Source organism: Apodemus sylvaticus, chromosome 2 (assembly GCF_947179515.1).
Source record: "Apodemus sylvaticus chromosome 2, mApoSyl1.1, whole genome shotgun sequence".
Classification (NCBI taxonomy): domain Eukaryota; kingdom Metazoa; phylum Chordata; class Mammalia; order Rodentia; family Muridae; genus Apodemus; species Apodemus sylvaticus.
This window is the reverse complement of record NC_067473.1, coordinates 47,918,620-47,931,365: the sequence shown is the minus strand read 5'-3', so window position 1 is coordinate 47,931,365 and position 12,746 is coordinate 47,918,620. Positions and strand designations below refer to the sequence as shown.

Sequence of the window (12,746 nt, the reverse complement as noted above, 5' to 3'; positions counted from 1 at the left end):
AAGATATGAAGTTCAAGTAAAAAGGGAAGATTTCCGAAGAGGCTGTAAAGAGAAATTTCAGATGATGAAATATGAAGAAACAAAAGCAAGAAAATAATAAAAGATTTAGGAAAAGAGTAGAGAAGAGAGGTAAAGAATTTTGAGAAATAGAAGAGAACTTCCATACTGGAAAAACAAAATATTTATCATTAAAATCCTCCTGGTGGCAGCTGAGAAGCAGAATTTGGAGAGCTCAGAATACTATGGGTAGAAAGGGGACACCGCAAGCTTTCAGCTTTCAGAAAAGTGAGAGGAACAGGGACTGATTCCTTTTAAAAGATGTTTTTAGAGGGAAAGGGGCTTATGTGACTTTTGGGGAGTGGGGGACTATAAAAGGGGAAATCATTTGAAATGTAAATAAAAATATATCGAATAAAATAAAAAAAATATGGAACGTTGAATAGTTTTCTCTTGTAAGTAGGACTTTTATTCACTAGCAGTAAATGTCATCTTGGAGGCTTACTGGTGAATAGCTCACATTTCCTAGCCTGAACTCAGGCCGGCTGGTTCAACTCAAACAGGTTCTGGCTCAAACTCTTCTCCAAGCTGGCTGATTCAATCTGGCTTCTCTCAGCTTCTCACTGAATTGTTCTGCTTGACCTCAAAGTAACTATTGCAATTTGTTCTAATCTTCTGGCCTCTTCTGGCCCCTTCTTATTGAATCGCTTAAACTGTCTCTGCTGACCTTCATTGAACTGCATGAACTCACCAACTGCACTGCACTCAACTGCACTGACCCCCAACAGACTGACTAAACTGACTGAACAGCCTTCACTCTCCTTGAGCTGCTCTCAGCTTTCGCCTAAGAGTTGGGCATATCCAATCTCTGACTCATTCTGTCAAATCCTTCTCTGAGTCACCACTCTGTCCCTCATTTTTCAGGTCACCTATGTACATCTGGATATATTTATCTAACAGCAGATATAAACCTGCCTCTGCAATTTCACAGAAGCCTCATTTACTCTGTGACAAAAGCACTCTCCCATTCATAACATAACCATGACAATGTCTTTCAGGCACCCTGGCACAAGAGTCTTCCTGATCACATCATATCTAATATTTCTAGATGCTTCAGTTGTTTTTGAAATCTTTCTTTGCTTTGTAATTCTCAAATTTCCTCTGTCTCTGTCTCTCTCCTTCCCTCCCTCCTTTCCCCTCCTCTCTCAGATTCATAACATAAACATACAAGACACTCACCAAAATTCTCCACTATGAAGACATAGGACTGTGGTATTTTTCATCCTGTATTTGCAAACATGTTTTCTCCTATGCAGGATCTTACTGTCTAGACTCAATGATTTAATCCAGCTTCTTGCTCTGGTATCAAAACTTGGTTCTAAATTCAAACTATCATCTTAACAGGAAACTAAAGATTAATTTCCTGTGAAATTTTGATTTCTCCATAATTTTCTACTCATTCATTGATGCATGGTAACTGGTTAACCTCAGCATCCCATATCACAAAATGACAATAAATCTCAGTTATGAGGCTCAAGCATCCTGCGACAGGAAAAATGTGTGCCTTCCATTCTACATCAAAAACATTGTATTAAAGCTTTGATTGGTATAATCATTTTGTATATAAGTCTAATCATTGCAGGATTTGAATTGACTTTAAATTTTTCACCTGTTTAAATTCATAAAATCTACATGCATGTTGTAATGCTCACCCTAGCATTAATGGTACTTTTATACTCTTTATGAAGAAAAAGACTATGGCATCTCAGTTTTAAATTAGTTTTATTACAGACCTGACAAATTTTAATTATTATGTACATATATGCAAATATTTGTAGCTCATCTTTCATATAAAATCTATATTTATTCTTTGTTTTTAAATCTATAAGCTGTAGTGTAAATGTAGAACTATATATAAATTACATTTTCAAATATCTACAACTATCAACTTAATAATGCCCAAATTATACATTAGTTTTGGGCTATTGGATGTCTTTCTTGTAATAAAAAATATTTAATACATAGGCCCTAAGTTTCAAGTATCTTTTAGTTTCACTCATAAGATTTTTAATGAAGTTTGCCATATTTTACATACATTTTAAAGTAACTTTTTAATAGAAAAAGGTCACATAGAAAATACAAATCATTACCATGTAAAAAATATAAGGCAAATAGAGTTTTTATATTTTTTCTTTTGGGTAAAGAGTAGATACCTATAGGGTCTGACCTTTACATTAATTAAAAAGAAAAGGTAAATTACAGTCCATAGCACCAAAACCTGTCATACTAAATGTCATTTCCACATTATCGTTGACTTTTAGAGAGCAGTCATTTTTCCTTATTATGATTTTGTGAAAAGGCCTTACACAGCCAATATCACAGACAGCCGGCTTTTCCAATGCACCCTGTGTTGTGTTTTGTGAGAGGGAGTATATGTTATTGTAGCCATTATATAAAATAATATGAAGGTATTTTACAAAATAAGCTGTAGAACTAACCTACAATTCATCAATACTTACAGGTATGTTTCAAAAGAAATGCAATCTAGCAGATGATGTCTAGTTCCCAACATTCATTGTAGCACTACCATAACAGTTATTATGCATGGATAAATGTGTCTTAGTGTGTTTTGATTACCATGACAACTGGTGGTTCTTCTTTTAGCAATTCGTAGCTATTTCAGATATGTTTCATACACCTTAGTTTAAAAATTATCCATATGATTAAAGTACATATGACTATAACACAATAAAGAATATCAAGTACTATTATAGTTCCTAGATTTATTTGAAGACTGTAACATATAGAAAGATTGTGAAATGTCAACAACTAACCCACATTTCCTCCGAGATATCATGAGATTGATCCAGGCCAGAGATAATATTGACTTAGACCAAGAGGACATGATGGTACTGAATATGGAAGAATCTAAACACAGTGCTTTATGTAAAAAGAAGTCAATAAAGTTGTGTAGAAGAGAATATTTTTAGTTAAAATGGCCATTTTGCCTAAAGCACTATACAGATTCAATGCAATACCCATCAAAATCCCAACTCAATTCTTCACAGAGTTAGAAAGAGCAATTATCAAATTCATCTGGAACAACAAAAAACCCAGGATAGCTAAAACTATTCTCAGCAACAAAAGAAAATCTGGGGGAATCAGTATCCCTGACCTCAAGCAATACTACAGAGCAATAGTGTTAAAAACTGCATGGTATTGGTACAGTGACAGGCAGGAGGATCAATGGAACAGGATTGAAGATCCAGAAATGAACCCACACACCTATGGCCACTTGATCCTCGACAAAGAGGCTGAAAACATCCAATGGAAAAAAGATAGCCTTTTCAACAAATGGTGCTGGTTCAACTGGAGGTCAGCATGCAGAAGAATGCGAATTGATCCATCCTTGTCTCCTTGTACTAAGCTCAAATCCAAATGGATCAAGGACCTCCACATAAAGCCAGACACTCTGAAGCTAATAGAAAAGAAACTGGGGAAGACCCTTGAGGACATCGGTACAGGGAGAAAGTTTCTGAACAGAACACCAATAGCGTATGCTCTAAGAGCAAGAATTGACAAATGGGACCTCATAAAATTTCAAAGTTTCTGTAAGGCAAAGGACACCATCAAGAGGACAAATCGGCAACCAACAAATTGGGAAAAGATCTTCACCAATCCTACATCAGATAGAGGGCTAATATCCAATATATATAAAGAACTCAAGAAGTTAGACTCCAGAAAACCAAACAACCCTATTAAAAAATGGGGTACAGAGTTAAACAAAGAATTCTCACCTGAAGAACTTCGGATGGCAGAGAAGCATCTTAAAAAATGCTCAACTTCATTAGTCATTAGGGAAATGCAAATCAAAACAACCCTAAGATTTCATCTTACACCAGTCAGAATGGCTAAGATTAAAAATTCAGGAGACAGCAGGTGTTGGAGAGGGTGTGGAGAAAGAGGAACACTCCTCCACTGCTGGTGGGGTTGCAAATTGGTACAACCACTCTGGAAAGCAGTCTGGCGGTTCCTCTGAAAACTGGGCACCTCACTTCCAGAAGATCCTGCTATACCACTCCTGGGCATATACCCAGAGGATTCCCCACCAAGTAATAAGGATACATGCTCTACTATGTTCATAGCAGCCCTATTTATAATTGCCAGATGCTGGAAAGAACCCAGGTATCCCTCAACAGAAGAGTGGATGCAAAAAATGTGGTATATCTACACAATGGAGTACTATTCAGCCATTAGAAACAATGAATTCATGAAATTCTTAGGCAAATGGATGGAGCTAGAGAACATCATACTAAGTGAGGTAACCCAGACTCAAAAGGTGAATCATGGTATGCACTCACTAATAAGTGGTTATTAACCTAGAAAACTGGAATACCCAAAACATAATCCACACATCAAATGAGATACAAGAAGAAAGCAGGAGTGGTCCCTGGTTCTGGAAAGACTCAATGAAACAGTATTTGGCAAAACCAGAAGGGGGAACTGGGAAGGGGTGGGAGGGAGGACAGGGGAAGAGAAGGGGGCTTACGGGACTTTTGGGGAGTGGGGGGGGCTAGAAAAGGGGAAATCATTTGAAATGTAAATAAATTATATCGAATAAAAAAAATAACAATAAAAAAAAGAGAATATTTTAGGGAAGACCAATAATACAGAGCAAGGGCTACAACTCTGAATTTTAAAGCAAGACAATAATTAAATTATCCAGGTTTGTCTCTCTTAAGCACTGACACTGGATAATTCATTCAACCTCTCTGCTTCTCCTGTGTTCATCTGTACCTTGGTATCTTGGTATCGAGGTATAATTCTGCTCACCTCACTATGGTGTAAAATTTACATGGAAAAATTTACTTGATGGAATCTGAATTGTATAAAGATGGAAAGGTTGGGTTGAGCATAAACAGTCAATCACATTGGATGTGACTAGTTGTTCAATCTCCGCCCCCCTTCTGACTTTCCTGCCATGATAGAGTGTAACCTGGGATTGTAAGCTAAGTAAACCCTTTCTCTGCCTCTGTAGTATTTGTCAAGATACTTTTTCACAAAACAAGACATGACTGAGCCAGGCAGCAGCATTAAATGAAAGAAAAAATAACTACTTCAGACTATCACGATAGAAAGTATAGAAAAAAGGAATACCCAACTTATATGATCCAGTGGATGTATCTGTGTGTGTGTGTGTGTGTGTGTGTGTGTGTGTGTGTGTGTGTGTGTGTGTGTGTGTGCATGATCATATATACACATACATGCAGGCTATTTTGGAGCAGAGAGTGAGGAAGAAGGTCTATGAGTCCATCTGTCCAGGCTATGGATCATGAAGATGAAAACATTTGGTTTTTAGAATGATGTCTTATGGATATCAACCACGGAAGGGCCAAAGTGAGGAAAAGCTCACAAAGAAGAGCTTATTGACCCTGTACCAGCAATAATAGCGGAAAGTTATAGAAAGCTTCAGAAGTTATGAAAAAAGGGAAGGGATAAATGAAGGGTTGGATGAGAAACAGAAAATAAGCTTTAAAGGATGACTGAAATTGTGTTTGTGAAATATTTTCACAAAAATATTTTGTGAAATATTTTATTTATTTATTTATTATACTGTCCCATTCCTATGCCTTATTCCTATGTATTATTCCTATGTATTATTTATTATTTAACCCAGGATACAATAACAAAATATCAACAAAAATCTCATTCACCTCAGTTAAGTCTAGGATCAAGGTCTGGCAGGGACTAGAGTCTTCCTGGCTACACCCATTGCCACCTTTGTGCATTTTCAGTTGGTGAAGAAAAATCTTAATGTCTTCTTAATGTCTCCTTTTAAAGGGGGATTTGATCTTATTTCATGTCATTAACTCTAATTACCTTCCAAAGTTCTGTATTCAAACACCATCATATATATCAAATAGAAAAGCTAGGACACATTCATTACATAAGAATGTTGTTACCACAAATAGAACTGTTCTCATAATGTCTTGTCTTATTAACAGAACACAGTCACCGGAGCAAAATATCGGTCAAAGAAGGACCACATGGTGTGTAAGCTCATGTGTTTATGTATTGCTTACTCTTCAACCATTGGTGGGCTGACAACACTCACCGGTACCTCCACCAACCTGATCTTCTCTGAGCATTTCAATACGTAAGTAAAATCAGATTGGTGATTCAACAAGTAGACAGCAAACAAACCATAGATGTAGTTCTTACCTGATTCATCAAATTCAGGGACTAAACTGTTATGCTGGATTAACTTTGTTTCCTATTAGGATGTCTCTAGATTTAGAAATCCACCTTTGGATTGATGATGAATATGTAGGATCTGGTAAAATAACATGTATTTGAAGATCCATTCTCTTGTTAAGCTAAGCTAAGATCATGATCTTGTAAAAGTGACTCTGCTAATATCAGAGACAGCATGCCTCTGTGATGGAATGGAGCATCCTTCCTGTCTGAGCTTCTTACCAGAAAGTGACTGAATTTCTCATTACATCTAATTCAATAATGTGATAATCAGCTGATATGAAAATGCACTGTTGCATGAGATGATTTACACAGAGCTTGGATACTGAGCCTTTGAACTTAAATGGTGTACTGTGAACATGCGCACTAACTGGAAGAGGCTAAGGTTGGCAACACCAAAAGAAACACTGAAGAATTAAATACTTAAGTTACTTAAGAATTATTAAGTAACTACCAGAGATAAAATCATTAGAATATCCGACTTATATGTGAATGAATAGCTGAAAGTTTATAGTTGTGATACCAGACCATTACAAACCTTGAGGAATTTCTAGTTTCAACCATGGTAGTGTTTTAGTTAAATTTAAATGAGTTAAATACTTTAATTTTTAGTTAAATTGCAAAATTTAACTAAAAAGTTAATTCCTCCAACATGTAATTTTTTATATGTAAAACAGTCACATTGGAAACATACTATGAGAGCTAAATATGTAAATAATGCTAAAATATTTGCAATTGTGTAAAACTATTAAAGACATAGTTAGAAATACATGTTTTTCTTTGAGAGCTCAGAAGCAAGGTCTATTTCAAGTACTAGAAGTATATTGTGTACTTGTAAGAGTGCTAGGGAGAAGAGTGGACTTTAAGAAGAGGAGGCAGGCTTTGCCCATAAAATGTAGGGTTCAGAAACAGGGATCTATACTCCAAAGAGCAGAACCCTAGGCTCTATTGACATTCTCAAGTAATTTGTAAAACTTTTTGCGTACATAGCTTCTCCAACCAATGCAAGGCTAAGAATATCAATCCCCATTCTACAGAGTGGCATCTTGTGCGCTAAGAACAAGATGTAGAAGCTCAGGTTCAATATTGAATACTTTTGTATATATTTAATGTTTCTGTGAATATACATCCATCATACATTTGTTTTAATTTGTATATTTAGTATAAAGATATATTTATGTTATTTTTATAGGTTTTCAGACAGTATATTTTGATCATGTTTTTGCCAGTTCTCAACTCTTCTCAGGTCCTTTTCACCTCCCTATTGTCCTTCTCTCTCTCTCTCTCTCTCCTTTTCTCTCTCTCTCCCTCTCTCCCTCTCTCTCTCTCTCTCTCTCACACACACACACACACACACACACACACACACACACACACACACACAAAAGCCACAAAAATGAAAATCAAAACAAAAAAAGAAAAAAAAGCAAAAGAAAACACAAAGACTTTGTAAAAAGTACATGTTCTGGTGGTTAACTCCACCTGGGCTTATTCTTTGCCTTGAAGTGTAGTTGATACACCCAATGACTCTCAGTTAGAGAACACTGCTTTTCTCTTTCCCACCAGGTATCAGTTTCAAATAGCTTTTTGGTTAGGGGTGGGGTTTGGGTGTACTTCTCCTCTTCAATGATACTTCATAAGTCTAAAAAAAATCACTTAGGAAAAAATATTTGAAAGGTATTTGATGCATAAATGGAGGCCTTCTAAAATTTAATCTTGGGTGGCTATATTCCACAAATAGCCAAATTAAGAACTGGAAATGTTCCTGAATCTTTTTTGCCAGCTAGATTTGCACCCGTGATCAGGGAAAGAGATTCTGCATCTCAACCAGCTCTTCAGAATTCTCTTCCTAATGTTAAGACCCAATTTAAATGGTTTACCACTGTTTGTATCAGAGAGCAGCTGCTGTATATAGATGGTCTAGCCATTCTAAATAAACCACTTTACACAGCTGAGTCCATGCTGAGCTTGCTCCTGTTCTTTGTGTTCCTGTGTAGTGTATTTAATTTTTTTTATTACTTAATCTTTCTCTTGGTATTTTACATGCATTACTTTATTTTTAATATCAGGTCAAGAGCCTTTTAACAATTTAAACAAAGGTTTCAATAATTATTTTCATGAACCTAATGTCTCTAATCATGAAACTTGACCAAAGTTTCCTTTAAATTTATAAACTACTTAAAATATACCTAGAAATACAGTGTTTTTCTTCAAAATGGTGTCTTTCAACTAATAAATATATAGAAATCATGATTAGAATAAAGCCCAATTTACCATTTGATAGAAAGTACTGTTATAAACTAAAATATATAGGTAAGTATTACATGAATACATCTTTGAAAAATACAGTAGTATCATAAAACTACAGTGGGGCATTATTCATTCAATTTCATTGGGAAAATATCAGAAGCCTAAAGTTCTGCAATATATATTCTTTTTGCCCATTTTTAGAGCTGGAGAGATATTCTGCTTTTACTTAGGAAATATCTAAGATAATACAATCCTTTCTTCTTGATACCACTTGCCATTGTTTTGAGCAGTAATCTGTCTCTAACTTGGACTCTGTTGCCTGCTTTTGAAACCCTTTCCCCTAGTTGGCCTGCCATGTCTGGCACAGTGGGAAGTATGAGCTTAATTCTGATAAGACTTGATGTGCTAGGGTGGGTTGGTACCTAGCAGGGACAGGGCTTCTCTGAGGAGAAGGGGAGGAGAAATGGGAGAAGGAGAACAGGAGGGTGGGAGGGTGGGACTGGGAGGAGGGAGAGGGCTGCATTCAGGATGTAAAATGAATGAATAAATAAATTGATGAGAAAGTTTTGAAAAAATTTCCTTAATGAAAAGTGGCCTCCCCAGAAACTAAAGGTGTGTTCTGAATTAACAGTACTTTAGCCATATGCTACAGAAAATTTGCTACTGGAAACATTGTCATTATTCAGAAAGATTTGAGAGGCAAACACTATGTACAGTAATAAAATTAGTGAGTATAGCTCATATCAAATGGAGCAATATCTCTAATATATTTTTAAAGAACTGGGGTCATCTCAATTTTTTTTTGCATAGTTTAGAGTGGCAGTGTGCACACAGATTGACATTCTAAGAGTCTAGGGTAAGAATCCAATTAGAAGTGCATTACTCATGCACTGAGAAATGATGGAAGGCTACTCCTGAGATGACAGTGTTTAAATCCAAGGCATCCCACAGCCAGAAGGTCATTATAATTAGTCGTGAGAGTTTCAAGTTAAAGAGCTTTAGAGCAACTCTGGCGATGTCTGGCTAGAGAGTGGTGCTATGAACTTCTAGAAGAGAAAAAGCATATTCCTTGGAGAAATTAACATAATCTGGTCAGATTTACATGGCCTACTGAGAACCTATCCACAAGGAGATTGGTAGCAGGCTTCGGAAGTACGTGCATTCTCAGAGGTAATTATGTCAAGAGGCATACCTATAAGGGCAGAAATTAAATTCTTGAACATGGAAATAACCACAAATAAAATGTTTAAAAGAATACAGATAAGAATATACTTCCAGGAAATATTGTTAATAAGGAAGGTAAAGAAAGTTAATTAAAGTAGGAGGAGAATCAGACACGTGGTATTCTAGAAGCTAAAAGTGAAGTCCATCTTCAGAATAATAGGTGGAACATGGGAAGCTGAAGTGATAGAAGAGGCAAGAAGATGGCCAAGAAAGGCCCAGGGTTCTCCTTGGTGTTTCAGAAGAGGGAACGTTGAACATAACAGAAGATGGTGGCCACAGATCAGACTGCGCAGAGCGGAGTAAACACACAGGAGGGAGAGAAAGGCAGAAAGGTGAAGTTATTCAACTTTGAAAAAAAAAAAACAAGAATAAGTTTTGGGCTGACCTAAACACAGGGGAAATTCTTTTAAAACAAAGGTAAGATGTCAGCCTGGTTTTAATGCTTGAAAGAAATAGAAATCTTGGGAAAAGGGAGGTTGAGGGGAGCAGTAAGGAGGGGAGAGCTACTGGGCAAGCATTGGGCATACAGTGTGTCCATGAAGGACTGAGAGTTCCTAGGGCTTATCCTAACAATGGAGTAATCTTGATATCAAGTTAAACTTATGAAAGGAATTACATTATTGAGAACAATTGCTATTTTCATAGTAGCAGTAGGGAAGTTTTGATGTATTGATATGAGTGCTATCAGTCAAAAAGAAGCTATTGAATTAAAGAATGGAATGCTATTCCAAGTAAAATGGCATAGCTTGATTATAAAATATATTATTCAGGTTTTAAGTTTTAACTGTAAAATTATGGGCAAAGAAGACTTATTAGCAAGATCATCACAGACATTCCTTCTAATTGTGTATCCAAACATTGTAGCAGTCAGCTTATCAATACAGGTTAGGCTGAAAGAATCTCAGTGAATATATAAACCTTTAGGTAGTACCCAAGCACATATGTAGCATTTGTTACTCCACACATATAGTACTGAATTTGTAAAGTAGTCATGAGTCACTGTAAGGTATTTATAATACCAAACAAAATCTAGAAGAGCTAAAACATACTGTAATGAAGGTTATATACATAGCTACTTTCTTTTAAGAAACAAGACAAATGTGAGTATTCAGATTATGATTGATGGCTGACAGCTGTTCTGCAGAAAACAAAACTCTGGCCAAGGAGTGGACTGCTGTTCTATGATTCAGGCTAAAAGGGATAGTAAAAGGAATGTGTTTGTACTTGTCTTGGGTTCAAAGCTTACCTGGCTATTTTATTGTCTATGCTAATCAGAGATGAAGGAAGTAAATGTAATGCCTTTCAATACAGTACTAATTCCCTTTGACCACTGCCATGGCTTTCACTTCAGAAATGAGCAGTATAAATCTCTTAGAAACAAATTCCCTGACAACTACCAGAGAAGGAAAATGGGGATCGGCAAAATGTAGGTTAAGGTACTGACAACCAAGCCTGGCAGCTGAATTTTACCCTTGGTACTCATGTGATAGAAGGTGAAAGCCAACTGCTGTAGGTTGTTCTATGACCTCCATATATGCCCTGTGGCATAACCATAATATGTACACACACAAAAATTTAAGAAACACACACATTAAAGACTTTGGATCGGGTCCAAAGTACATGATTTATGGTGTGTCATACACCATAGCTTATTTGAACATCAAGTTTGTTTTTGTTTGTTTGTTGGTTGGTTGGTTGGTTTTTATCTACATAGGGGAAATGTTATAATACATTACCATAAAGATTAAAGGCTCAGTGCATGTGTGGCTCTCCATCTAGAGCCTAGAGATAGCAACACTGTCCGCAACTCTGTTTTGCTGCCACCTTGCCCTTTCTTATTAGTTCCCTGAGAGTTTCACATGCCTTATTTTGGTCACATTCATACTCCTTCTTCCAACACTCTCCATATCTATATGGTACTTTCTTGCCCACCCCTTAAGGTTTTCCTTATGAAGGCCAGTCTGTGCTACCCAAACATTCTTGGACCTCCTCCTTCCCCTGAAGAGTGGCGGACTTATCAGGAACTCACTCTCAGGGAAAATTGACCTTCCTCTCCCGGCAGTTGACAATTTCTGATCACTCCCCAGCTAGGAGTGAGAATTCACACCCACACGTCTCTTCCTGCTGGGATTTCGTCTGGTTTGGACTTGTACAGGTCTTGTTCATGCTGTCACGCTGCTGTGTGCTCATATGTTCTGCCTTGTTCTTGCCGCTAGAAATCATGCCTGGCTAATGAAAACAAAAAGCAGTCAACATTTTCAAACTTTGTTTTTTAAGTATCTCTTAGTTTCCTCCAATCCAGAGCTGAGAAGTGACTCTGTCTCATGCAGTTGAAGAAGTTGTTAATCAAGAGCATTATAATAAAAAAGGATTATAATCAGGTTAGACACCGAGTCATTATGACTGTTAATGATCCAAATCTGTGAAAAGGCTGCGTAGATTTCCATAGCTGCATCATTTCTTTTGAAGCGGTTTCTGTGCATTTTTTTTACTTGAATTAAAGTAATCCATCTTGTTCATAGTTGGTCATAAGAACTGCAGGAACAGTGGTATCTTTTCCACTATCAACATTTGGATCTATACATGCTTTAGGTCCAAGCATGTCTCAGTTTTACATGAGAAAAAGTTGTACCTGTTTTGAATGCCTTTAAAAATATAAATATTATATTCTAGTTTATGATGTTTTGCCATAGACACAGAAGTTTCTATTTTTAGCTGGGACCTGTAGTTGCACTCACAGTGGTTGAGTGATAAAGCAGTTTTGTTTTAAATCTCCTGGGTTGAAAATCCCACTTGACTACATAATCTATGACCTTGAATGATACATGTAGCTCCTAGGACTTAGTTCTTCCCCTGTGAAATAGAGGTAGGGGATTTCATTAGAACTGAGAGTTCATGGCCTACCTGCTCATTCTTCTACTTTTTTCCTGACCTCTTAATATCAGGCAAGCCTATGATTCAGCTTTACATCTAAATCTCCATTTCATCCTAAACTGATCATACCTCCCTGGCTTGGAATC

At 36.7% G+C, this 12,746-nt stretch overlaps 1 protein-coding gene across 1 annotated transcript in view; it reads left to right on the top strand.

The window, feature by feature from the left end:
* Positions 1–12,746, top strand: part of Slc13a1 (solute carrier family 13 member 1) — a 75,307-nt gene that overhangs the window by 39,988 nt on the left and 22,573 nt on the right. The window contains exon 7 of the mRNA XM_052172442.1: positions 6,003–6,154. Within this exon, the coding sequence (XP_052028402.1) occupies positions 6,003–6,154 (152 nt within the window). The remainder of the gene's footprint in view (positions 1–6,002; positions 6,155–12,746) is intronic.